The 24,981-nt window shown below is 40.9% G+C and overlaps 2 protein-coding genes across 7 annotated transcripts in view; both read left to right on the top strand.

Moving 5' to 3' along the window:
• LOC131683146 (uncharacterized) overlaps nt 1-10,223 on the top strand; it is a 119,635-nt gene extending 109,412 nt beyond the window's left edge. Inside the window, exons 2-3 of the mRNA XM_058964980.1 lie at nt 8,976-9,336; nt 9,724-10,223. Coding sequence (XP_058820963.1) covers nt 8,976-9,336; nt 9,724-9,815 — 453 coding nt within the window. The 3' untranslated portion in view covers nt 9,816-10,223. The remainder of the gene's footprint in view (nt 1-8,975; nt 9,337-9,723) is intronic.
• The window catches only part of LOC131683143 (glutamate [NMDA] receptor subunit 1), a 1,648,542-nt gene that overhangs the window by 811,293 nt on the left and 812,268 nt on the right, over nt 1-24,981 (top strand). The gene's annotated exons all lie outside the window — the stretch shown is intronic.

Genomic DNA, 24,981 nt, shown 5'->3' with positions numbered 1-24,981 from the left:
TCAAGCCGGCGCCAATATATTCCGACAAAAAGTTAGTGTCAGTTTCTGATGAGACGAAGTCGACACGCACCCACGTAAAAAGTAAGGATTTGTGCCCTTCAAGTGCAATGACTGGTTTTACCAAAAATTTTCTTCCTTGTGAGAGAGTTTGGTTGTGTTTGAGTGATGATTTCTTTTTTAAGATATCTAAAAATATTAGTGTGTAAATACATACAAACGTAAACTGCTCAACTCAAACTCACACTTTTCATAGACTGCTGAACTGATTTGTAGAACCCTTATGATAATATACTTTTTTCCCTTCAGGTTGCCTTCGATAATAATGGAGACAGAATGTTTGCAGAATACGATGTAGTCAATGTACAACGCAAGCTACCCACAACAATGTTTTTGTTAATCATTGATGATGAAGGATGTTGTACATTGACTCCATCGTATTCTGCAAACATTCTGTCTCCATTATTATCGAAGGCAACCTGAAGGGAAAAAAGTATATTATCATAAGGGTTCTACAAATCAGTTCAGCAGTCTATGAAAAGTATGAGTTTGAGTTGAGTAGAAATATTTTACTCAGAAATATGCACACGAACATACACATATAAATTCCTATCACACATTCAAGCCAAAAATATACGGTGCCAAATATTTGATAAAGCAAAAAGTTAAGATGATCATTTGTCGAACATCCAGTGTGTTTCTGAAAAAATTACCAATATTTGCATAAAATATCTCAGACTGCGAACAAATCGACAAACAATGTACTAGTGGCATTACACACATGTGAAAGCCCAGATCGTGGTCCAAAGAAAATGACCGTTTTCGCATACCTTGCTCCCAAAACCAGCACCGTTCAAGCGAAGCTTCGTCTGTGGCAGTTTACATTTTCATGTATTTACACACTAATATTGTTCGGTATCGAACGTCTAAATTCATAAAAATCTCTCTTGACTTTCCCTGACCGATATTTGCTTTAAATTCCCCACCCACTATCGCCCAATCCCTTATTAAATCTTATGCTTGAGTACAAATCTTATCCCATTACTTGTATCTTTCCCCCATAGTTCATAAGTAGAAATAAAATCCTGTTCAATCATGTCTTAGCAAGAATTCCCCTCCCGCCCAGCCGTACCATCATATTTTTTTCGTTTCAATGGAGGTGGGAGGAGCCAACATCACACAACGCCGATTCAGACATCGGAAATGAATCAGGTATAAAAGTAATGCATTCTGTACGTATCATATCAGTAATTTTGTAAATTTCAAACCGTAAACATCGCGAAATAAACAAATCCAAAGAGAATCCGGAATTTTCCTTTCTGCCACCGAAAGAGCACCATTCGTGTTTCGTCCTCCACTGCTGGATCTGAGGCATCCATTTGCTGCTGTAGCTGAGCCATCGCAATACAGTCCACTGACTTGCTGCGCATCGGAGTGCGCACCCAAGGAAGCAATTAGTGTTCGTCCCATCGAATTGATCCACATTTAGACCCCACCCGCGGTAATCTATTGTGGACATCAGTTCGACTAGCACACGGACAACCTATTGCTGTTCCGAATCGACAACCGTCGTCGTTTTGGTGCACCATCAAGACAAGCCATCCAGATTCCTGATCCCATACATTGTGCACCGCACATTGTTTGGTCCTTCGAGCCGGATTGCAGCATCGGTGCCATCCCATCCGCATTGGAAACAATTTAGTGGCTCTCGGGGAGAAATTGAAAATTTCGTTGAGACATTTGCCGTTTCGATCGTCAGCCGCGTTTCGAAAGTATAGTCCGCGCGAGTGCAAGTGAAACAAGTTGAAACACGATCGAACAAGTTTCGAAAGGACAGTTTAGTTGTGTGTGAGCTAGTTAAGCCTGAAAAAAGACAGTATAATCAGTGATGATGCAACATACGCCCCAGAAAAGTGAAAGAATGGCCGAGCTAAAGACTCTCATTCATCTTCGTGGCCAAGCCAAGGCCAAGGTGACCAGGATCCGGAAAACCATTGAAGAAGTGTCGGAAGCCGCCGCTGTTCAGTTTACACTTGCCCAGCTGAAAGTGTATACCAGAAATTTGGAGGCCCACTTCCAAGAGTATCTCAATTTCCATCATCAAATCGTCGCCTTGTTACCGGCGGAAAAGTTAGATGAAAGTGATGCTACGTACCTACAGTTTGAAACCCTTCATACAGAGACCGCAACGATGGTGGAAACCTTGATCCAATCCGTGTACCCGCAACCGATTCTGCCGCCAACATCATCCGCTCCAGCATCCAGTACCCTGCAACCGCAGATAGTTGTTCAGCAGCAACCGCTTCCGGCTCCTGTCCCTTCGTTCGATGGGAAACCAGAAAATTGGCCGAGATTCCAGCAGGTGTTTTTGGACATAATGTCAAGGTCCAGAGACTCCAATGCAGTCAAGCTGCACCACCTTGAGCGGGCACTAGCAGGTGGTTCCGCCGCCAGGATTATCGATCCAAGGACGCTCAGCGAAGGAAATTTTGCCCACGCATGGGAGCTACTGCTTGACGGTTACGAAGATGAAAGAAAGGCAGTAGACTCTCATATTCATGGCTTGCTGAATCTCAAACGAATGAGCAAGGAGTGCTCAAAGCAGATGAGAGAGCTTTTGAACGATTTAACCCGCCACGTTGAAGGATTGAGACTGCTGAAACAGGATTTGAAAGGCGTTTCCGAGCGTTTTGTTGTCGTCGTATTATCCAATGCCTTTGATCCTGAGACGAGAAAGCAGTGGGAATCCACCATTCCCCATAAGCAGATCCCGAAGTATGACGACACCGTCCAATTCCTGAAGGAGCGATGCTCGATGTTAGAGCGTTGCGAAGCCAGTCATCCAAGGTCATCGTTTGCCAAGGAACCCAGCCAGAAGTTTGCCCCAAAGCCTCCACCCGCTAAGTCGTTCGCTATGGCTACACCTGTAGCTAATAGTGTGACGATATGTGAGATCTGTAGTGCGAGTCATCCTAACTTTAAGTGCGACAAGTTTGTTTCCTTGACGGTACCCCAGCGTAGAGTTAAGGTAAGAGAACTCAATCTTTGCTTCAATTGCTTGAGGAAAGGCCATATTTCCTCGAAATGCCCTTCCAGTAAAACTTGCTAGAGTGTCAAGGTAAACATAATACGTTACTACATGAGCCCAAAATTCTAAGACCCGATCCAAAGCCCATTATTGATACGCCAAAGCCCATTGTTGATAATCCAAACCCCAATTCGGAATCCACTCATGTTGTTAGTTCCCAAGTTCTTCCTCCAGTTGAAAGTGCTTCGTCTTTGTCTAATCCAGTCCATAAGGTCCCTCGGTCAGACGGCACGCTTTTGCTTACAGCCATCGTTGATGCCTTTGACAGCCAAGGAAATCCCCACCCCTGCCGTGCATTCCTCGATTGTGGTTCCCAACCACATTTGATTTCTCGTTCATTTGTTCAGCGTTTGGGAATCAACCAGGTACCAGCCCATGTTGAAGTTTTTGGAGCAACCGGTAAAAGATCGGTGCTGGACAAGAAGGCAATACTTTCGTTCCGTTCTTGTTGCACGGATTATCAAACCCAAATAGAATGTTTGGTTACCGATGTGGTAACTGGTCCTCTGCCTGGTCGAAAACTAGATCCCCGCTTTTTGAAAATTCCCTCAAGTTTGCCTCTTGCCGATCCTACCTTTCATATTCCAGCAGAAATTGACCTGCTGATTGGAATCAAACTGTTTTTCCATTTGATGCTTCTCGGTAGATTAATGCTTGGTTATAACTTACCGATCCTTCAAGAAACCCGTCTGGGATGGGTTGTTGGTGGTGGTTCTGAGGATACGAATGAGAATCAGAATTGCTACACAGCCAGTTTGCAACCACTCACAGAATGTATTGAAAGGTTCTGGTCTATTGAGTCGGTTGAGTCTAGTGACGTTAGGTCTAAGGAAGAAGAAGATTGTGAGAAAATTTTTAAATCCACCACCGTTCGAAATCCCGATGGTACCTACACTGTCCAACTCCCACTTAAGGAATCTGTAATCGAATTAGGAAATAATCGTTCATTGGCCATAAAGCGTTTTCACATTCTGGAGCATCGCTTCAAAAAGAATTCTGAATTGAAGAAAGCTTATGTAGATTTCATTAACGAATACAAGCTGTTGTCCCATTGTAAGCAAATTTCCGAATTAGATGATACCCCAGGGAAGTTGGTCCACTATTTGCCCCACCATGCAGTTTTGAAACCAACCAGCTCCACTACCCGTTTAAGAGTTGTCTTCGATGCCTCTGCTCGTATAACTGGACCATCCCTTAACGAGGTTATGATGATTGGCCCTACTGTTCAGGATGATCTTTTTTCCATAATCCTGCGATTTCGTAAGCATCGTTTTGCGATAACAGCAGACATTTCCAAAATGTACAGAAGGATCCACGTGAATGATAATAATTGCAGTTTGCAACGAATTTTCTGGAGGGATAATCCTGATGATCCGCTTCAAATCCTCGAACTAACAACCGTCACCTATGCGCCCCATTTTTAGCAACCCGAACATTGTTACAGTTAGCCCGTGATGAATCTCAGCGTTTCCCAATAGCTTCTAAGGTCATAGAAGAGGATGTTTATGTAGATGACGTTGTATCGGGTGCTGAAACCATTGAGCAGGCCATTAAATTGCGTTTGGATTTAACAAATTTGTTTAACTCCGGAGGTTTCCCAGTACACAAATGGTGTGCTAGTAACATTGCCATTCTTGACACCGTGCCCGAAGAAGATCGTGAAAGGTTTTTAAGTTTTGAATGTTCAGATGTGAACAAGGTTATAAAGACCTTAGGCCTTTTGTGGGATCCAGAAGAAGATATTTTCCGTTTCCATTGCGAGTTGAATTTCAAACCATTATCTATGCCAACCAAACATATAGTCCTATCCGAGATTGCTCGGTTGTTTGATCCTTTGGGGTTGGTTGCCCCAGTGATTGTTTTGGCAAAGCAAATTATGCAACGTTTGTGGAAGGATGGAGTGGGATGGGACGATATTTTGGAAGATGATATATTGCAGTCTTGGCTTACGTTTAGAGAGTCTTTGAAATATGTTGACTCGAAAAATTCCGCGCTTCGTTGGATTGGTAGGCGCCGAAATTATTGAAGTACATGGTTTTGCGGATGCTTCCAATCATGCTTACGGAGCTGTAATTTATCTGAGAGTTGTTTCTGATGCCAACGCAAGGGTTTCCTTGCTTTGTAGTAAGTCGAGAATTGCTCCCCTGAAACCTATAACAATCCCTAAAATGGAACTATGTGCTGCCTTGTTGTTGTCAAGACTAGTCCCCAAGTGTATCTCGTCTTTGAAAATTGACATTCAACGCGTATGCTTGTGGTCCGACAGTCGTATCGTACTTGCTTGGCTGAAGAAGCCCGTAAGCCAGCTTGAAGTCTTTGTCCGCAACCGCGTGACAGAGATTAATTCCACCACCAACAGCTTCTACTGGTCTTATGTCCGTTCTGAAGAAAATCCAGCTGATGTTGTGTCAAGGGGACAATTACCACAGGCTCTCGCGACTAACAGTTTGTGGTGGAATGGATCGCCTTTTTTGAAATTAGTCCACTATGAAGTAGCCGTTCCAGATTTACCTCAAGAATTTGAGTTGCCCGAAACCATCCCGGTTATGCCCGTTGTCTCTGCCACAGTTGTGTTGCAAGATGTTCCTTTCCTTGAAGCCTTCGGCTCATTTCGAAAATTGCAGAGAGTAGTTGGCTATGTTTTACGTTTTGCAAATAATTGTCGATCAAACCATGCCGATCGCGTATGTTTCAGAAACTTGACGATACCCGAATTACGAAGATCGATGATTACCATTGTTGGACTGGTTCAACGCCTTGATATGTCGGATGAAATCAGTTTGATTTCATCAGGAAAACCTAGTCGTCGTTTCGGTTCACTAGATCCCGTGTTGGTGGATGGTTTATTGAGAGTAGGTGGTAGATTAGAAAACTCCCATCTGTCTTACGATGCCCGCCATCAAATTTTGCTCCCAAACAAGAATCCAGTCTGTGAACTACCTATTCGTGATATCCATTTAGAAAATCTCCACATTGGACCCTCTGGATTAGTGTCACTTTTGTGCCAGAGATTTTGGTTGATCAATGCCAAATCAACAGTTCGAAAGGTGTTGCGGAAATGTGTAACCTGTTTCCGATCTCGCCCACGTTGTCTCCAGCCCATGATGGGCCGCTTGCCTGAAGCTCGTGTTGTTCCCTCCGCTCCATTCTCTCGAACTGGTGTCGACTTTGCCGGACCGGTATTTGTAAAGGTTGGTCTCCGAAAGTCCATTCGAGTAAAGGCCTATATCTGTATCTTTGTATGCCTTGCTACCAAGGCTATTCATTTAGAATTGGTATCCGACCTATCGTCCGCAGCATTTGTGGCTGCTCTCCAAAGATTTGTTAGCCGTAGGGGTTTAGTGGAAGAAATATATTCCGACCACGGCACAAATTTTGTTGGTGCAAAATCAGACCTCCATGAACTATTTTTGATGTTCCGGGATGATCAGATCAAGCGTAAAATTGACGAGTTTTGTTCCACTAGAGAAATTGTTTGGAAATTCATTCCACCTCGATCTCCTAATTTTGGGGGGTTATGGGAGGCTGGGGTGAAGAGTACGAAAACCCATTTGCGAAAGGTTCTATGCAATGCCTGTCTCAACTTTTTTTTTTTTTTTTTAAATTTTTTTTAAATAGCCCGCCTCTTACCCCCACACCAAAAAGCTCACAAACGGAGCCCCCTGGTAGTGGACACATCAGTTCTCAGCGTACAAAAAAAAGGTCAGCACAACAAAACAAAGTTACGAATCGCGGAAACGCTGAGAACAAAAAAAAACAATTCGAGACCGACAAAACACAAAATTTGACAAGAAGCTACGGCGAGTACCCAGCGGAAAAGAATCCTTTTAAGGGTCCCATCGTAGCTTTGCAGGAAGCTCATAATAATTTAAATTTATTTATTACTTATTGCTATAAAAAATGCATTTATCAATTGTTTTTATTTAAAAAATGTTAACCAATTATAGCTAAAGGAATAAGCTCGATTGGTGGTGAACGAAGTTTATATTAAAAATTCTCCTATTTTATTTTTTAAAATTAGTTTCAATTTTGCTTGGAAACGAGTGCGACATGTTATTTGCTTTAAATCCGTAGGAAGCTGGTTGAATAACTTAGGTCCGATGAAAGAAATGCGTCTTTGACCAAGGTTCGTGGATACTCTGGAGTATAATAAATGATTGGCTTGTCTAGTGCTGTGAGCTCGAATGCCTGTTGTAAATTCTAGATTATTATGAGCAATAGTATTATGCAAAGCATTGTGGATGTACATTATTGTTTGGTAGTTAGTCAACCCAAGCAAAGGTAAAATGTTATGGGCATTATTATTGTATAACAAAATAGTAGGGTACATAAATGGTTTTTTATAAATAATTTTAAGACATCTGTTTTGAACCGTTTGTAGCTTTTTCAGATTCGAGATACTGGCACGGCCCCACACAGATACAAGGTAGTTCAGCAATGAGTGGATGTGCGCATAATAAAATTTTAGAAGTACATGCTGGGGAACAAAAGAGCATACTTTACGCATAGCCCCACATAACGATGCAACTTTTCTCTCTATAGATGTTATATGCTCAATCCAGGAGAGTGTGGGGTCTAAGTGAAGTCCTAAATATTTGAAGCAGTTAGTTTCCTGGATTACAGACTGTCCCATTCTTGGGTCTGGATGCACGCCTATAGCTCTTCTAGATGAACGAAACAGCATATATTTAGTTTTTGATAGGTTCAAGGAAAGAAGGTTTTCGTTGAAATACGTCGTTAGTGTTTTTAAATCCGATTCAATGCCGCGTACAATATCCAGGCAGTTGTTGTTCGGGTAGAACAACGCGGTGTCATCCGCGAATAGACGAGGAATCCCTTTTAACCCGAGTCTACCTAGGTCATTGATATACAATAAAAATAACAGTGGCCCAACATTACTGCCTTGGGGCACTCCTATTTCTATTGGTCTATAAGAGCTACACGAGTCTCCAATAGATACGAATTGGTTCCTATGCGACAGATAGCTACGAATAATATGATTTGCCAATCCCCTGATACCATAGCATTCTAACTTCTTAAGCAGGATTGAGTGATCCAGAGTATCGAATGCTTTTTTTAGGTCCAGAAAAAGGGCACCAACAATTCTTTTGCTATCAATTTGACTAATGATGGAGTCAATTAGTTCGGTCATTGCAATTAAAGTGCTGCAGCCCTGTCTGAACCCATACTGGTAGTTGTAAATTATGTTGTGTTTGTTCAAAAACTCGAGTAGTCGAGTGATGAGCAATTTCTCAAGAATTTTATTGAAAACGCACAATGTTGAAATTGGTCTATAGTTGGAAGGTTGGTTTGGATCACCAGCTTTGAAAATTGGAATTACTCGGGCTATTTTTAAACAGTCTGGGTACCTGCCGGTTTGAATTATTAAATTAAAAGCTTTGGTTAGGATATTTGCAAAAGTGGTACAGTTACTCTTAAGAACACTAGCGGGGATCTTATCAGGACCACAACTGTTATTTTTTTCGAGGCCTTTAATCAAAAGGATCACTTCGTTTATGGTTGCAGGACGCAAGAAGATTGTTTCTTGGACGTGTTGTATATTTGTAATAGGATTTGAGTTGGGACTCGTGGGAATATTGTCAGACAAATTTTTGCCAATACTAGAGAAATATTCGTTGAAAACATTACATACTTCTTTAGTCTCAGTGACTCTGATATCATTGGAAATTAGGCTGATGGGAACATCCGACTTTGAACGACCAAAAATGGTATTAATATTTTTCCAAAGTTTTGAATGAGTTGTGTTGGATAGAAGGTTTTCAAAGTAGGCCTTTTTGCACCGCTTTTTCATTACATTTACTTTTTTAGTTATGTGTTGCAGAAGAGCTTTGAGGTTTTCATCATTGGGGTTATTTTTTACTCGTTTCAGATAAACTTTGAAGAATTCTATACCGTTCTCACGCAAATCGAAGCAGTCCTTAATTCGCGCCCCCTTTTTGCTAACTCGCTGGACACCCACGAGCCGTCTGCCATAACGCCCGGACATTTTCTCATTGGCAGAGCATTGGTGGCTATTCCAGAACCCACGCTCGAAGATGCCTCCTTGAACCGTTTAACTCGATGGAAATATTTACAGTCCCTCCGAGAACATTTCTGGAGACGTTGGTCGATCGAGTACCTTAATACTCTACAAGCTCGGTCTAAGTGGATCAAGGGTTCCCCAAATGTTGTTCCTAAGCTCATTGTGTTAATTAAGGAAGACAATCTTCCTCCTCAATCATGGAAGTTGGGTAAGATTTTGCAAGTTTATCCTGGCAAAGATTTAGTAGTTAGGGTAGTAGATGTACAAACATCTTCCGGAGTATACCGTCGCTCAGTATCTAGACTCGCACCACTTCCAATTGATGATAACGACCACGTTCTCGCATCTGTAGATCCACATCGTAACCCGGCGGGAGAATGTTCGGTATCGAACGTCTAAATTCATAAAAATCTCTCTTGACTTTCCCTGACCGATATTTGCTTTAAATTTCCCACCCACTATCGCCCAATCCATTATTAAATCTTATGCTTGAGTACAAATCTTATCCCATTACTTGTATCTTTCCCCCATAGTTCATAAGTAGAAATAAAATCCTGTTCAACCATGTCTTAGCAAGAATTCCCCTCCCGCCCAGCCGTACCATCATATTTTTTTCGTTTCAATGGAGGTGGGAGGAGCCAACATCACAAAACGCCGATTCAGACATCGGAAATGAATCAGGTATAAAAGTAATGCATTCTGTACGTATCATATCAGTAATTTTGTAAATTTCAAACCGTAAACATCGCGAAATAAACAAATCCAAAGAGAATCCGGAATTTTCCTTTCTGCCACCGAAAGAGCACCATTCGTGTTTCGTCCTCCACTGCTGGATCTGAGGCATCCGTTTGCTGCTGTAGCTGAGCCATCGCAATACAGTCCACTGACTTGCTGCGCATCGGAGTGCGCACCCAAGGAAGCAATTAGTGTTCGTCCCATCGAATTGATCCACATTTAGACCCCACCCGCGGTAATCTATTGTGGACACCAGTTCGACTAGCACACGGACAACCTATTGCTGTTCCGAATCGACAACCGTCGTCGTTTTGGAGCACCATCAAGACAAGCCATCCAGATTCCTGATCCCATACATTGTGCACCGCACAAATATTTTTAGATATCTTAAAAAAGAAATCATCACTCAAACACAACCAAACTCTCTCACAAGGACGAAATTTTTTGGTAAAACCAGTCATTGCACTTGAAGGGCACAAATCCTTACTTTTTACGTGGGTGCGTTTCGACTTCGTCTCATCAGAAACCGACACTAACTTTTTGTCGGAATATATTGGCGCCGGCTTGACGCAAATCCCTTAAATTTAAACACACTTTGTGTTTCAATCAAACGACTGGTCAAACGTGATGTCCCATCCGAGCAGATGTTCTCTTTATGCCGATAAGACACAGTGAAGCCGAAACTTGTCTTGGCTTAGTAGGCCTATGTGAAAGAACTATGTTATATTTCACCCTAAAGAGAAAAATTGGGTGAACACCAAAATTTCTCACAAGGACGAAAATTTTTGGTAAAACCAATCTTTGCACTTTAAGGGGACAAATCCTTACTTTTTATATGGGTGCGTTTCGACGTTGTCTCATCAGAAACCGACACTAAATTTTTGTCGGAATAGATTAGCGCCGGCTTGACGCAAATACCTGAAACTAAAATACACTGTGCTTCAATCGAACGACTGGTCAAACGTGATGTCTCGTCCGAGCAGAAGTTTTGTTTATGCCGATAAGACACAGTGAAGTCGAAACGTTTACTTGGCTTAGCAGGCCTATGTAAAAGCACTATGTTATATTTCACCCTAAGGAGAAATATTGGGTAAACACCAAAATTTCTCACAAGGACGAACATTTTTGGTAAAACCAGTCTTTGTACTTGAAGGGCACAAATCCTTACTTTTTACATGGGTGCGTTTCGACTTCGTCTCATCAGAAACTGACGCTAACTTTTTGTCGGAATAGATTAGCGCCGGCTTGACGTAAACAAACTTTGTTTTTCAATCGAACGACTGGTTGAACGTGATGTCCCATCCGAGCAGAAGTTCTGTTTATGCCGATAAGACACAGTGAAGCCGAAACTTGTCTTAGCTTAGCAGGCCGATGTGAAAGAATTATGGTATATTTCACCCTATGGAGAAAAATTGGGTAAACACCAAAATTTCTCACACGGATGAACATTTTTGGTAAAACTTGTCTTTGCACTTGAAGGGCACAAATCCTTACTTTTTACATGGGTGCGTTTCGACTTCGTCTCATCAGAAACCGACACCAACTTTTTGTCGGAAATGATTAGCGCCGGCTAATAGATAGTCCTCGACGGTGAACTCACCCTACTCCCTATGACGGATTTATCCCGATGTTGATACCCGCTTCCTTGTTACATTCAGTTCCTAGCTTTATCGAGATCAACTCGTATACTATCCGACTCCAATTGAGAGTTCCCCGGCAACAGACTTTTTCTCGGTACCGGTGTTTGTTTTGTGAGCCAATTAGCTCCCCTTTTCGTCACGATTTTGTCGGATAGTCCACGGCGACGAATCTGGTATACTCGGTCATCGTGGGAGAGTCTCCCGGCGGTGGAATTTATCTCGAAACCCGATTTGTGGTTCGACGTTCTAGCCAATTGCGCTATTTTGGTTCCTTCGCCACTTCCTCTGCAGCTGGGAGAGCATACTGCTAACCACTCAGTTGACAGCGTCAGCGATATAGCATATGGGTGTGGCATATCTCTTTGATGATATTTTCCTCCGCCACACCAAGCATTCGAAGACCACGTGTTTCGGTATCTCTTGCACGTTCACGCATTCCGCGCAAAGGTGTGACAAAGTGTGTCCAAACCTATGCAGGTACTTCCGGAAGTATCCATGCCCGGACAAAAACTGCGTCAAGTGGAAGTTCAAGTATGCACACATTTGGGATAAGTCGGTGGGTCTGCTTTCATTTTTTTGCGATGTTCCACTTCGCCAACGAGTCCGCTCGGACCAGTCTTCTTGCATTTCGTGCATTTCTCCGCTGGTAGCATTCCACGTCATCGGCCAGAGTGATGCAGGTAAGAATCATACCAGCAATTACGCATACCGCCTCCGACGATTTCGTTCTGTACACACTTGCGACACGAACAGCCATTAGGGGAAACATGCTGGTCCATCTAAACCGGTTCCGCTTTGAGTTCAGCGCAGTATCCCAGGCCGGTACGCCAGGAGAGAGACACACGCCAGGAGACGTCTCGTGCTGCCTTTTGCTCATCCGTGATTCGGCATGATCCTTGCCAATGCGTTAATTTTCCTCCCAGCCTTCTCACATACATAGTCGACATGGCTGTTGTAATTTAACCGATCGTCGACCATCACAACCAGGTGCTTCAGCGCACGCATCGATGGAATGGATTGTCCCACGGCGCTGATCTCGACGTGCTGGATTTTTTACGGTTACTGACCAAAACTACCTCCAAATAGCCAGCTACAACTTGACGTTAGCCATCCAGGTTCCCACGATGCCTATCGTCTCTGTCGTCAACATCTCCACCTACTCAAAGATCTCGTCTGTTATCGTCAGGACAACGTCATTTGCAAAGCCGACGATCTCCACTCCCTGGGTAGTTAACATGAAAGTAGCGATTTGCCCACTACTCGGCTTCTTGTTTTCCCGGCGGACTATTCCTTTCAGGAGGGCCTAGGTGCTTCTACCAGCATTTCGGATCTTCGTATGTAAACGAGCAAAAAGGGAAAACAAATAAAATAAATTTTACCGTGTTTATTATCCTCCAACTCTCCCTCCGTCACGCATCTCTGCTGTCAAATACTTCCACTGGATGCTGTCACAGGTAGGTGGACGAGCGGTTTCTTCTGACCTGCTGGGATGCCAACGGCATCCTTCTCGTTCGGTCGTATCTTAGACTGCTCCAGCAGCGGTCCTTGACAATTAGCTAGGGAGATGAGCTTTGCTCTTTTGTTGGAACCTCCCTAGCGACGGCGACGAACTATCGCCGGATCGTCTACTCGCCGTAAACAATCCTGGAAGTCACCACAGTAAAGTAGAGCTTGGCTCGTTTGACTGATCCTCCACAGTGAGAACGGACGAAGCTTCGGATCTTTGACAATTAGCCGTGAATGTGCGTGGCTCCTTTGCGATTTGCGTTCGACTATAGCGATCCAGCACTACACTTTCATTAGCACCCGGATTACGGGCCAGCACTGTCGGCGGGAATCTACCGTCGCACATGCGCGCTTAACTTTTGTTACAGTGGCAAGAAACTATCCCGAAAAAATCACAACAATTTTCTGGGCGTCTGATTGTAACCGTGGCTCGTCACTTTCTCTCTAAAAACTCGAAGGCCGCCTTCCGCACTCGACCAAAACAAACACCTAAAAGCGCCGCCTCATAGCTGTCATCGCCATGTGTAGCATAACCAACCTACTTATTGCAGCAAGAGAAAATATTGGACATGGCCAATGATATTGACACCGTCATTGTTGTTGGGCGACTATAACCTGCCTCATCTTCGTTGGACACTGGACGACGACCTTAACAGTCTTATCCCAATGAACGCCTCGTCAGAACAGGAAATCACTATGAGCAAGTCCATGCTGGCTTCAAAACATAAATGGACGCATTCTTGACCTTACTTTTGTCAATAATAACAGCAATGTCGAGTTTCTAGAGACACCAACTAAACTACTTAAAATAGATACTCATCATAAGCCCTTCGTCCTATGTGTTGATGCGTGTATCGATCCCGGAAACGATACCTTTTCACCAACTAACGACCGAAATTTTGATTTCAATCGCTGCAACCGTGAGATTTCTGAATCGATTGAAGCCATCAACTGGAATATACTATTAGCTGACTGTGAACTCGACAACGCTGTAAGTGTTTTTATCACAATATCTTTGGTATTCTACGTCGATCGGTCCCGCTAAAACGAACACCTATAAAGCTGCACAAAAACACTCATGCTGGACTGGTGAGATTCGCCATCTTCGAAACATTCTCCGTAAGAAACGAATGCGGTATTTTCCCAACAAATCGCACTACAACAAAGCGCAACTTCATCAAGCGGAACATCGGTACGAGACAGCTTTGGCGAATACTTTCCAGGAATATATCAACCGCATACAGCATAACCTTCAGTGCGATCCTTTGTCTTTTTGGACCCTTATTAAAGAACGGAGACAGCCTGACAGAGCGCCCGTGAATGTCACGTGCAAAGATGTCACAGCTCGACAGCCGCTTGATTCAGCAAATGTTTTTGCAGATTTCTTCCGTGAGGTCTTCAGCAATTCTGAGCATTGCAGTAAAATTTCATTTTATTCAATCGAAGCTGAATGAACGCAGTCAATCAGTCGTTTACGGTAGCATTCCAATTCATTTAGCGCATCAGTTGCTGTTGATCTGAAGCTCGGTTCATGGTTATTCACTCGCCGTCGCTTTCAAATGAGTCGCAGTTCATATTCAACCTCCTTCGTTTGATCCTCTCAAATGAATAGATCCGCTTTCAATTTACCCAGTGAGCACCAGTCAAATGAGATCCGGGTAAACCTAATACGAAAAGAGACAACTGGCTTCGTATTTTTGGTTATCTTGCCTTTCTTGTGCCAGATGACAGATGAGTGTCTGAAGCGAGGTTGGCAGTGCAGCCAATTTCCTTTTTCATATTTAGATATGTTGCTATAATAACAAAATAATGATCGTTTTAACACATAACACATATTTCGCCAACATTTATGTGGTACTAATCAATCCAACATTTTTATCACATACTACATGTTTCTAGCAAATTTGGCCATCATAACAGCCCATTCATCATCATCATCATCAAATTTGCAACAAAAATATAGTAGAGATGAACGTACTACTAAATAACGTTTTTCATTGCAACCAATTCCAATAAGCTGTTATTACTAGATTCATTATTTTTCGTCTGAAATCTGCGAATTTAAGAAATTTTGAAAAAGCAATATGATAGCCGCAGTATGCTATTATAATTCTACGAAGCTGTCAAATTCATTGCTAAAATCAAATATGTATTTTAGCTTTTTTTTGCACCTGTACCAATATGTTCCTGTACACAATTCCGATGACATTATAAAGGGGTAAAACACTTCCACACTGGTTCTATAGGAACACATTACGAGCACAGTCTACAGGCACGAGAATAGCCGATGTTCTCTTTCAGAAAGAATTCGACAAGATTTTGCTCGATATGAACGCTATAAACAGGTCATATCGAAAGTGGGTTTATTGATTTGAGGTAACCAAAAGTCGCCATATTGGATTGATTGCAAAATGTCCTCAATCATCAGTTTCCATCATCTACTGACCAGCCTTGCAAAATCGATAGACATATATATTGATTATTGTTTTCACTTTGGTGATTACCAGAAACTGCCATCTTTGTTTTCAAAATGGCCTAAATTAATAAATTCCGGTATTTTATGACTAGTTTAAATGATACCCATATCGATAGTTGTATTCACTGTTTCTTGGTAACTAAAGGCCGCCATCTTGGATTTCAAAATGGCTTCAACTATTTTTAAATGGTATCCATGTTGCCCTCATCTCTGATTTTAAAATGACTTTAACAATCGAGCTTGGGATTGACCTTGTGCGACAACCCCGGGTTGCTACTCTGTTATCGATCTGAACTAGCTGAAGTTGCACAGGGAATCAGTAGATAATTATGCTTGGGATTAGGAAAACATCTTTCAATGTGCAGCTCCTGGTAATCCTAAAGTGTTCATTGATCAAAACCGGCGCCGGACAGGCCCGAACGTAGATCGCGGAAGGAACGTTAGTCAGATACTTGCTTTTGCTAGAGGCCGTATATACTGCACCTTCATTTAAAATGAGTTTAACCATCGATTTCCGTTATCCATCATCTTCGACCTTTAACGAGTTCGACCGTTTACTCCCAAGACAAGACAAGGAAACTAGTAATACGATTTCTGTATATTTCTTTATTTTGATAGTACGTCCATCTCTATTTCAATCTTTGTGGCAAATTTGATTCTTATATATAGGCTGTTATGCTGGCCAAATTTGATGTTTCTAGCAAGCAGTATGTGATAAAAAAAAGTTGGATTGATTAGTTCCAGATACATTTTAGCTAAATGTGAGTTAGTAAAACGGCCATTATTATGTGTATTATAGCATATCTAAACATGAAAAAGAAATTGGCTGCACTGCCAACCTCACTAGCTGCATACAGTCATCAGTCAACAATTATTCAGCAGAGTCTTGGCAAGAAAACTAAAAATACAGAGACAACTCCTCCAAGATGAAGAGAAAGAAAGGTTCGGAGCATTTGTCATTTTTGAGTGTATTTGTTTTATACTTGTAAAATTAAGCATGGCCGCCAGGTCCCTAGTAGTAAACATAAACATCTGGACGAGCATCCCGATTCTTTGGCGCACGATGAAAAGAGAGAAAAGACGATGAAAAGAGAGAGAGGATCTTCCGATTCGATTACTTAGGGATACTTTCTGTCTCGAAACTACTAATAAAGAATAATGATTACCAAACCAAAACAAAACTTATATTAACAGAAAAGCCCACTACGTTATTTGTTTATTCTTTACTTTTCATATTCTTCTGATTTATCAGCTTCAACGAAAAAATGACAACCTCACTCATACAGAGAAAAGAAATGTTCCTACCGGTATCCGTCTTGAGTTGCCTCGTCTTATCATAGCCTTTACCCTGTATGTATTTATGATCTTGTTCGGAATTATTTTCATGTCAGTGAGTGTTAATTCATATTCATTTGTGAGTGTTTCATTGGAATAGTTCACTTCCATTAGCTGAGACTGTGCTAATGTGAGGTTGATTTTCAATTGAAACTAAACAGGTAAAAACGTCAAATGACCAGAACCTGTTATTCAATTGACAGTGAACTCTGAGTGACTCAAACGAAGAAGGCAGCAGAGCTCAATTGATATAGTGGTGGTATGATTACAGTGAAGGACTCGCAGTTTCACTTGAAACGAATATTTTCGTTTGAAATTGATATTTCACCGCACTGATTCTGAGACAATTGCCCTGGATTCATACATGAACACTTCACCCGCTTATAATATTGCAATATCAGACTCACATCTACTTGAGCGCGATAAACGTACAGCACTGAGTGACGTTGATCCCGCTAAGGGCGAGCCCCGATCGTTTATCCCCGAAACTAATCAAAGGATGTGCAGATTCTCTTGTGGCTCTCCTCTCCATTATTTTCAATCGATCTCTTACCGAAGGTCGGTTTCCTCGCGTATGGAAAACTGCAGCGATAACCCCCATTCACAAAACGGGAAGCGCACAGCGTGTGGAAAATTACAGACCTATTCTCTGCTGCGTAGCGAAAGTTTTGGAGAAACTTGTATATGAAAAAATGTATGCTGCCGCTTAACCTGTCATCTCTGATTTCCAGCATGGCTTTGTCAAGAAATACTCGACTCTTTCAAACCTATTGGTTTATACCAGTGTCTTATACCCTGCTGTGGAAGAACGACACCAAGTAGACGCGGTATATTTTGACTTTTCGAAAGCTTTAGATAAAGTTCCGCATAATATTGCCATCGATAAGCTGAAAAGGCTTGGCTTCCTCTTCTGGCTAATTGGCTGAAGTCCTACCTAGACAATAGATCTACTGCGAGAACTCTGCGGCGAACAATGTTGAAACAGTAATAACTATAATATTTATTGTTTTATGATTGTTTGTAGGGTAAATGCTATTGTAAAATTCTATTCGGGTCCAGAACCAGTTTTTATATTAAAGTTTTTTTGTTTGATAACTTAGGTTTTTCAATGAAACTAACAATTATATTTTAGGAGCAAGGAGATATAGAGAAGAGTAGATAAAATTTGAACGAAATTAGTACTCTTTTGAAAGATGCTGGGTAATACAGCAAAATGAAACAGTTTTTTTCTGTCACAGATGTATTTGTTTAATTATTTTATTTCTTCTTTCATTCTGGAGTATGCTTGATGTAATCTTGAATCAACCTTTTTGCTCGTTACCATCTTGTGGGAAATATTTGGCCTAAATTTTAACATTTTATTTGATCAAACTCGATTAGATATTCAGTCATTTGATTTGATTTAGATTGAGAATCCTGATTGACAGCTTCATGAATAATTCGATGAGATTTATGTTCAAGTTTGTTAACTTTTGGGAATCGCTGTATATTGAACAGAAATCGCATTAGTAAATGAGAAATAAAGGTTTTGTCTATTGTACGAAGATAGCTATCTCAATATAAAAGTGGCTATAGAAAGTATCACCTTTACCCGAAAGACGTGTTGCTGTTAATGTCTTCAGATTCTGGACTGACCTGGCAACTCTGTCTTCTTGATATGTGGTCTTTGCTCTTATCCCATATTATGAGGGAAATCTTCAGTAAACAGACTAGTAGTACTTTGAGAATTTACTGAATGTATTGGCCAGCCTGATATTTTCTTATTCGTTTTCTGTTGTGATCCGTGTTCAATGAGTAACGACTCCGGAATTTCTTCTTAAAGGAAATTATGAAACTTCTTTTTTCTAAGATTATGTGAAGTGTGTTCGATTTGGAAACAAAATTAAGAACAAGCAAACCTCTGCATCAATAAATTCTGATGAAATGAATCTACCCTAAAAGATAACAAACATGGATCCAAAACTCAAAGAGCTTTTTTCTCTTTCAATCATCTTTCTTTTAATGTTGACAAGGACAAATAAGATTCTCAACCCAAAGTTGCAATAAAATCCGTCGTTTATTTCAATTACTCGAACTGTCTACTTTAGTTCATTCAAATATAAAGCCAATTGTATTTTACTAGAAAGGATAGGATCAGGAAGAAGGGTCATTCTAGTTTACATTAGCTATTTCCTAGAGCGAGAAAACAAATGAAAAAGGCTTGATAAAATCCGTTACTACATTAATCAAAATCTTGAAAAGGTATAGGATTATCGAATAAATTTGGTCAACACCTTTCCACACCTCCTTGTTCATAAAGTGTCATTTTCGCCTAAGAACCGGAACAATTTGAAAATATATTTTTTCTGCTGAGAATGGGACTTCGTAAACATTGAAATTTATCTAAATTTACTGTTCATTTAAACCCAACATTTTCTTGCAAGTCCTTGTTAATCGACTTCTTAATCCATAGGCTCCGCGCACACCTCAAAACTGATAAAATTTTAATAGCTTTCTCGGGTGATTTTACATCGATTTAAAGCTTTTTACGAAATCAACGAGATTGTTCATCAGATTCTCACTTCTAGTATTTTTTTAATGTCTATAGTACCAATTAGAATTAGAAAATGCGAATTAATTTCATTAAAAAACTTAAGTTTTCAATCAAAAAACTTTAAAATCAAAATTTGTTTTAGACCCCCGACAGAATATTTTAATTTTACTTTCACATGAAAGAGAAAAGTCCATTCTTTCATATCCCGTAGTTTTACAGATGCCGATTTTTTTTAATAAAGTTGTTCGACAAAGACACCGTGATATGCCGACGACCTGAAGATTTTCCGAAAAATAAAATTTCCTCTAGACTATGTAGTTCTTCAAGCTAACATCGACTTAGTTCAACATTGGTGTAAACTCAACGGAATGGATTTGAACATAAACAAGTGCAAAGTGATTAGCTTTACTCGATGCCGCTTAATTTCTCGTTTCGACTATGAAGTAGATGGCTGTAGCCTAGAAAGGGTGTTGTCAATTAAAGAGTTGTTTTATTTGACAGCACACTAAAATTCAGCTACCATATTTCTGGATAAATTCCACGGCCGGGAGACTCTCTGACGATGACCGAGTATACCAGATTCGTCGCCGTGGACTATCCGACAAAATCGTGACGAAAAGGAGAGCTAATTGGCTCACAAAACAAACACCGGTACCGAGAGAAAGTCCGTTGCCGGGGAACTCTCAATTGGAGTCGGATAGTGTACGAGTTGATCTCGATAAAGCTAGGAACTGAATGTAACAAGGAAGCGGGTATCAACGTCGGGATAAATCTGTCGTAGAGAAACTATCGGTCGGAGTAGGGTGAGTTCACCGTCGAGGACTATCTATTAGCCGGCGTTAATCATTTCCGACAAAAAGTTAGTGTCGGTTTCTGATGAGACGAAGTCGAAACGCACCCATGTAAAAAGTAAGGATTTGTGCCCTTCAAGTACAAAGACTGGTTTTACCATAAATGTTCGTCCTTGTGAGAAATTTTGGTGTTTACCCAATATTTCTCCTTAGGGTGAAATATAACATAGTGCTTTCACATAGGCCTGCTAAGCCAAGTAAAAGTTTCGACTTAACTGTGTCTTATCGGCATAAACAAAACTTCTGCTCGGACGAGACATCACGTTTGACCAGTCGTTCGATTGAAGCACAAAGTGTATTTTAGTTTTGGGTATTTGCGTCAAACCGGCGCTAATCTATTCCGACAAAAAGTTAGTGTCAGTTTCTGATGAGACGAAGTCGAAACGCACCCATGTAAAAAGTAAGGATTTGTGCCCTTCAAGTACAAAGACTAGTTTTACCAAAAATGTTCGTCCTTGTGAGAAATTTTGGTGTTTACCCAATATTTCTCCTTAGGGTGAAATATAACATAGTGCTTTCACATAGGCCTGCTAAGCCAAGTAAAAGTTTCGACTTCACTGTGTTTTATCGACATAAACAGAACTTCTGCTCGGACCTCGGACGAGACATCACGTTTGACCAGTCGTTCGATTGAAGCACAAAGTGTATTTTAGTTTTAGGTATTTGCGTCAAGCCGGCGCTAATCTATTCCGACAAAAAGTTAGTGTCGGTTGAGACGACGTCGAAACGCACCCATATAAAAAGTAAGGAGTTGTGCCCGTAAAGTGCAAAGATTGGTTTTATCAAAAGTTTTCGTCCTTGTAAGAAATTTTGGTGTTTACCATTTTTTCTCCTTAGGGTGAAATATAGCATAGTTCTTTCACATAGGCCTACTAAGCTAAGACAAGTTTCGGCTTCACTGTGTATTATCGGCATAAAGAGATCATCTGCTCGGATGGGACATCACGTTTGACCAGTCGTTCGATTGAAGCACAAAGTGTGTTTAACCTTCAAACTACCAAGCCCTCTTCGATACACCAAAATCGACGTTCTTTTTGCCATAACTTTTTTTCTGTTTAATCGATTTTGATGCAGTTTTTTGCAAAAGAACCGGAAATTATTCCAATTTTCGAAAATGCGTTGAAAATCGTATTCGGAGCTACGATCCCGGAGTAAATCCAGATTGCAGTGGGGTACCAACTTTTGGCCATTTTTAGTTTTTCACACATATTTTCAAAACAACGCTAGAATTCAACATTTTTCGACAAGAATTTGTCAGAATTGACCTTCTTGCATAATAATTGCACTTCATATATTAGTAATACGAATTGGCCAGTTCCTGGGAGCGGTTCCCAAAAGTGGCCATTCATGAGCTTACATTGCATATGCTTTATTATAACAGAAACACTAATTTATTTCAACAAATCTTATCAGATCGTCTACTTAGTATAGCAAGCAATTAATTCAATAAAGGTTTAATATAGATTTGCCACTTTCTGACCAGTTCCGGGAATTCCGGAACACGGTTCCCAGGACGAAATTTATTTTTTATGATAATTGTGGAATGCGACACATCAAAAAACATCAACTCGATGATCTATGAAGAATGCAATCACATTCGAAGGCATCTGGACACATGTAGACACTAGATGACCAGTTCCGAGAATTCCGGAACACGGTTCCCGTGTCAAATTTTTTTTATGATAATCATGGTATGCGGCACATCAAAAAACATCAGCTTGATGATCTATGAAGAATGCAATCATATACGAAGGTATCCGGACATATGTAGACACTTGATGACCAGTTCCGGTAATTCCGGAACATGGTTCCCAGGTCAAATTTTATTTTCAATATAATCATAGCATGCGGCACATCAAAAAAACATCAACTCGATGATCTGTGAAGAATGCAATCATATACGCAGGCATCCGTACACTTGTGGACCATTGATGACCAGTTCCGGGAATTCCGGAACACGGTTCCCGGGTCAAATTTTATTTTTATGATAATCATGGCATGCGGCACATCAAAAAACATCAACTCGATGATCTATGAAGAATGTAACCATATACGAAGGCATCCGGACACATACGGACACTTGATGGCCGGTTCTTGGATATCCGGTACACGGTTCCCAGGTCAAAATTTATTTTTATGATTGTGGCATGCGGCACATCAAAAAACATCAACTCGATGAACTGTTAGGAATGCAATCATATACGAAGGCATCCGCACACTTGTAGACCATTGATGACCAGTTACGGGAATTCCGGAACACGGTTCCCGGGTCAAATTTTATTTTTATGATAATCATGGCATGCGGCACATCAAAAAACATCAACTCGATAATCTATGAAGGGTGCAATCATATACGAAGGCATCCGGATACATACGGACACTTGATGGAGAGTTTCGGGAACTCCGGAACACGGCTCCCAGGACGAATTTTATTTTTATGATAATCGTGGCATAAGGCACATAAAAAATATAAACTCTATGATCTATGAAGAATGCAATCATATACGAAGGCATCTGGATACATATGGACACTTGATGAAGAGTTCCGGGAATTCTGGAACCCCTTCCCAGGACGAATTTTATTTTTATGATAATCATGGAATGAGGCACATCAAAAAACATCAACTCGAAGATCTATGAAAAATGCAATCATATACGAAGGTATCCGGAGACATACGGACACTTGATGACCAGTTCCGGGAATTCCGGAACACGGTTCCCAGGTCAAATTTTATTTTTATGATAATCATAGCATGCGGCACATCAAAAATTATCAACTCGATGAGCTATGAAGAATGCAATCATATACGAAGGCATCCGTACACATGTGGACCATTAATGACCAGTTCCGGGAATTTCTGAATACGGTTCCCAGGACAAATTTTATTTTTATGATAATCATGGCATGCGGCACATCAAAAAACATCAACTTGATGATCTATGAAGAATGTAACCATATACGAATGCATCCAGACACATACGGACACTTGATGGCCGGTTCTGGGATATCCGGTACACGGTTCCCAGGTCAAAATTTATTTTTATAATTGTGGCATGCGGCACATCAAAAAACATCAACTCGATGAACTGTAAAGAATGCAATCATATACGAAGGCATCCGCACACTTGTGGACCATTGATGACCAGTTACGGGAATTCCGGAACACGGTTCCCGGGTCAAATTTTATTTTTATGATAATCATGGCATGCGGCACATCAAAAAACATCAACTCGATAATCTATGAAGAGTGCAATCATATACGAAGGCATCCGGATACATACGGACACTTGATGGAGAATTTCGGGAACTCCGGAACACGGTTCCCAGGACGGAACCCCTTCCCAGGACGAATTTTATTTTTATGATAATCATGGAATGAGGCACATCAAAAAACATCAACTCGAAGATCTATGAAAAATGCAATCATATACGAAGGTATCCGGACACATACGGACACTTGATGACCAGTTTCGGGAATTCCGGAACATGGTTCCCGGGTCAAATTTTATTTTTATGATAGTCATAGCATGCGGCACATCAAAGAACATCAACTCGATAAGCCATGAAGAATGCAATCATATACGAAGACATCCGTACACATTTGGGCCATTGATGACCAGTTCCGGGAATTCCGGAATACGGTTCCTAGGACAAATTTTATTTTTATGATAATCGTGGCATGCGGCACATAAAAAAACATCAACTCGATGATCTATGAAGAATGCAATCATGTATGAAGACATCCGTTTACATGTAGACACTTGATGACCAGTTTCGGGAATTCCGGAACATGGTTCCCAGGTCAAATTTTATTTTTATGATGATCGTGGCATGTGGCACATCAAAAAACATCAACTCGATGATCTATGAAGAATGCAATCATGTATGAAGACATCCGTACACATACGGACACATGATGCCCGGTTCCGAGAATTCCGGAATACGGTTCCGAGGACGAATTTCGTTTTTTATGATAATCATGGCATGAGGCACATCAAAAAACGTCAAGTCGAAGATCTATGAAGAACACATCAAAAAACATCAACTCGATGTCTATGAAGAATACGAAGGCATCGATACAAGCGGACACTTGATGACCGGTTTCAGGAATTCCGGAACACGGTTCCCGGGTCGAATTTTGTTTTCCATGATGAGCATGATAATATATGAAGGCATCTGGACACATGATTCTCAGTTCCGGGAATTCCGGAACACAGTTCACAGTACGAAATTTTTTATTCGATTTTTTTGTTTTCGAGTTGAGCTATGCGGTTCATCAAAAAAACACCTACTCGATGATCTACGAAGAAAGCAGTCATCCAGACACATACGAACATTTGATGGCCGGTTCCGTGAATTCCGGAACACGCTTTATTTTCCTTTCGTTAAGGAACGATTGCTAATGGTCTGTGAAACCGTAGTACACAAAACAAATACTCTGGAGCAGAAAAGCATTTGTTTTGTTGCTCATAAGCTGTGCGGATTATAGCAGACGCATGTGAGTGTGTCATCGCTCCAAATTTGGGCTCCTATCACAACATGTCCCGTATAAACTTAATGTCACTCCTGAATACCATGTCTACAAACATGTATAGTATGAATAAGAAAATCGGAGACAAATAACTGTATTGTGGCGACTTGTGGTTACTTATACTGTGATATTTTACTTATGAGTTTCTCATTTGACTTCCCACAAATTTCAGCATTGATCATGATCGCTGAGAAATATTTTCATAAAAAGGCAAATCAAATTGGCACTAAAAATAGGGTAAAGAT

The sequence above is a fragment of the Topomyia yanbarensis genome, chromosome 2 (assembly GCF_030247195.1).
Source record: "Topomyia yanbarensis strain Yona2022 chromosome 2, ASM3024719v1, whole genome shotgun sequence".
NCBI classification, from domain to species: domain Eukaryota; kingdom Metazoa; phylum Arthropoda; class Insecta; order Diptera; family Culicidae; genus Topomyia; species Topomyia yanbarensis.
The sequence above is the reverse complement of the archived record's forward strand: the minus strand, read 5'-3'. Positions and strand labels throughout refer to the sequence as shown.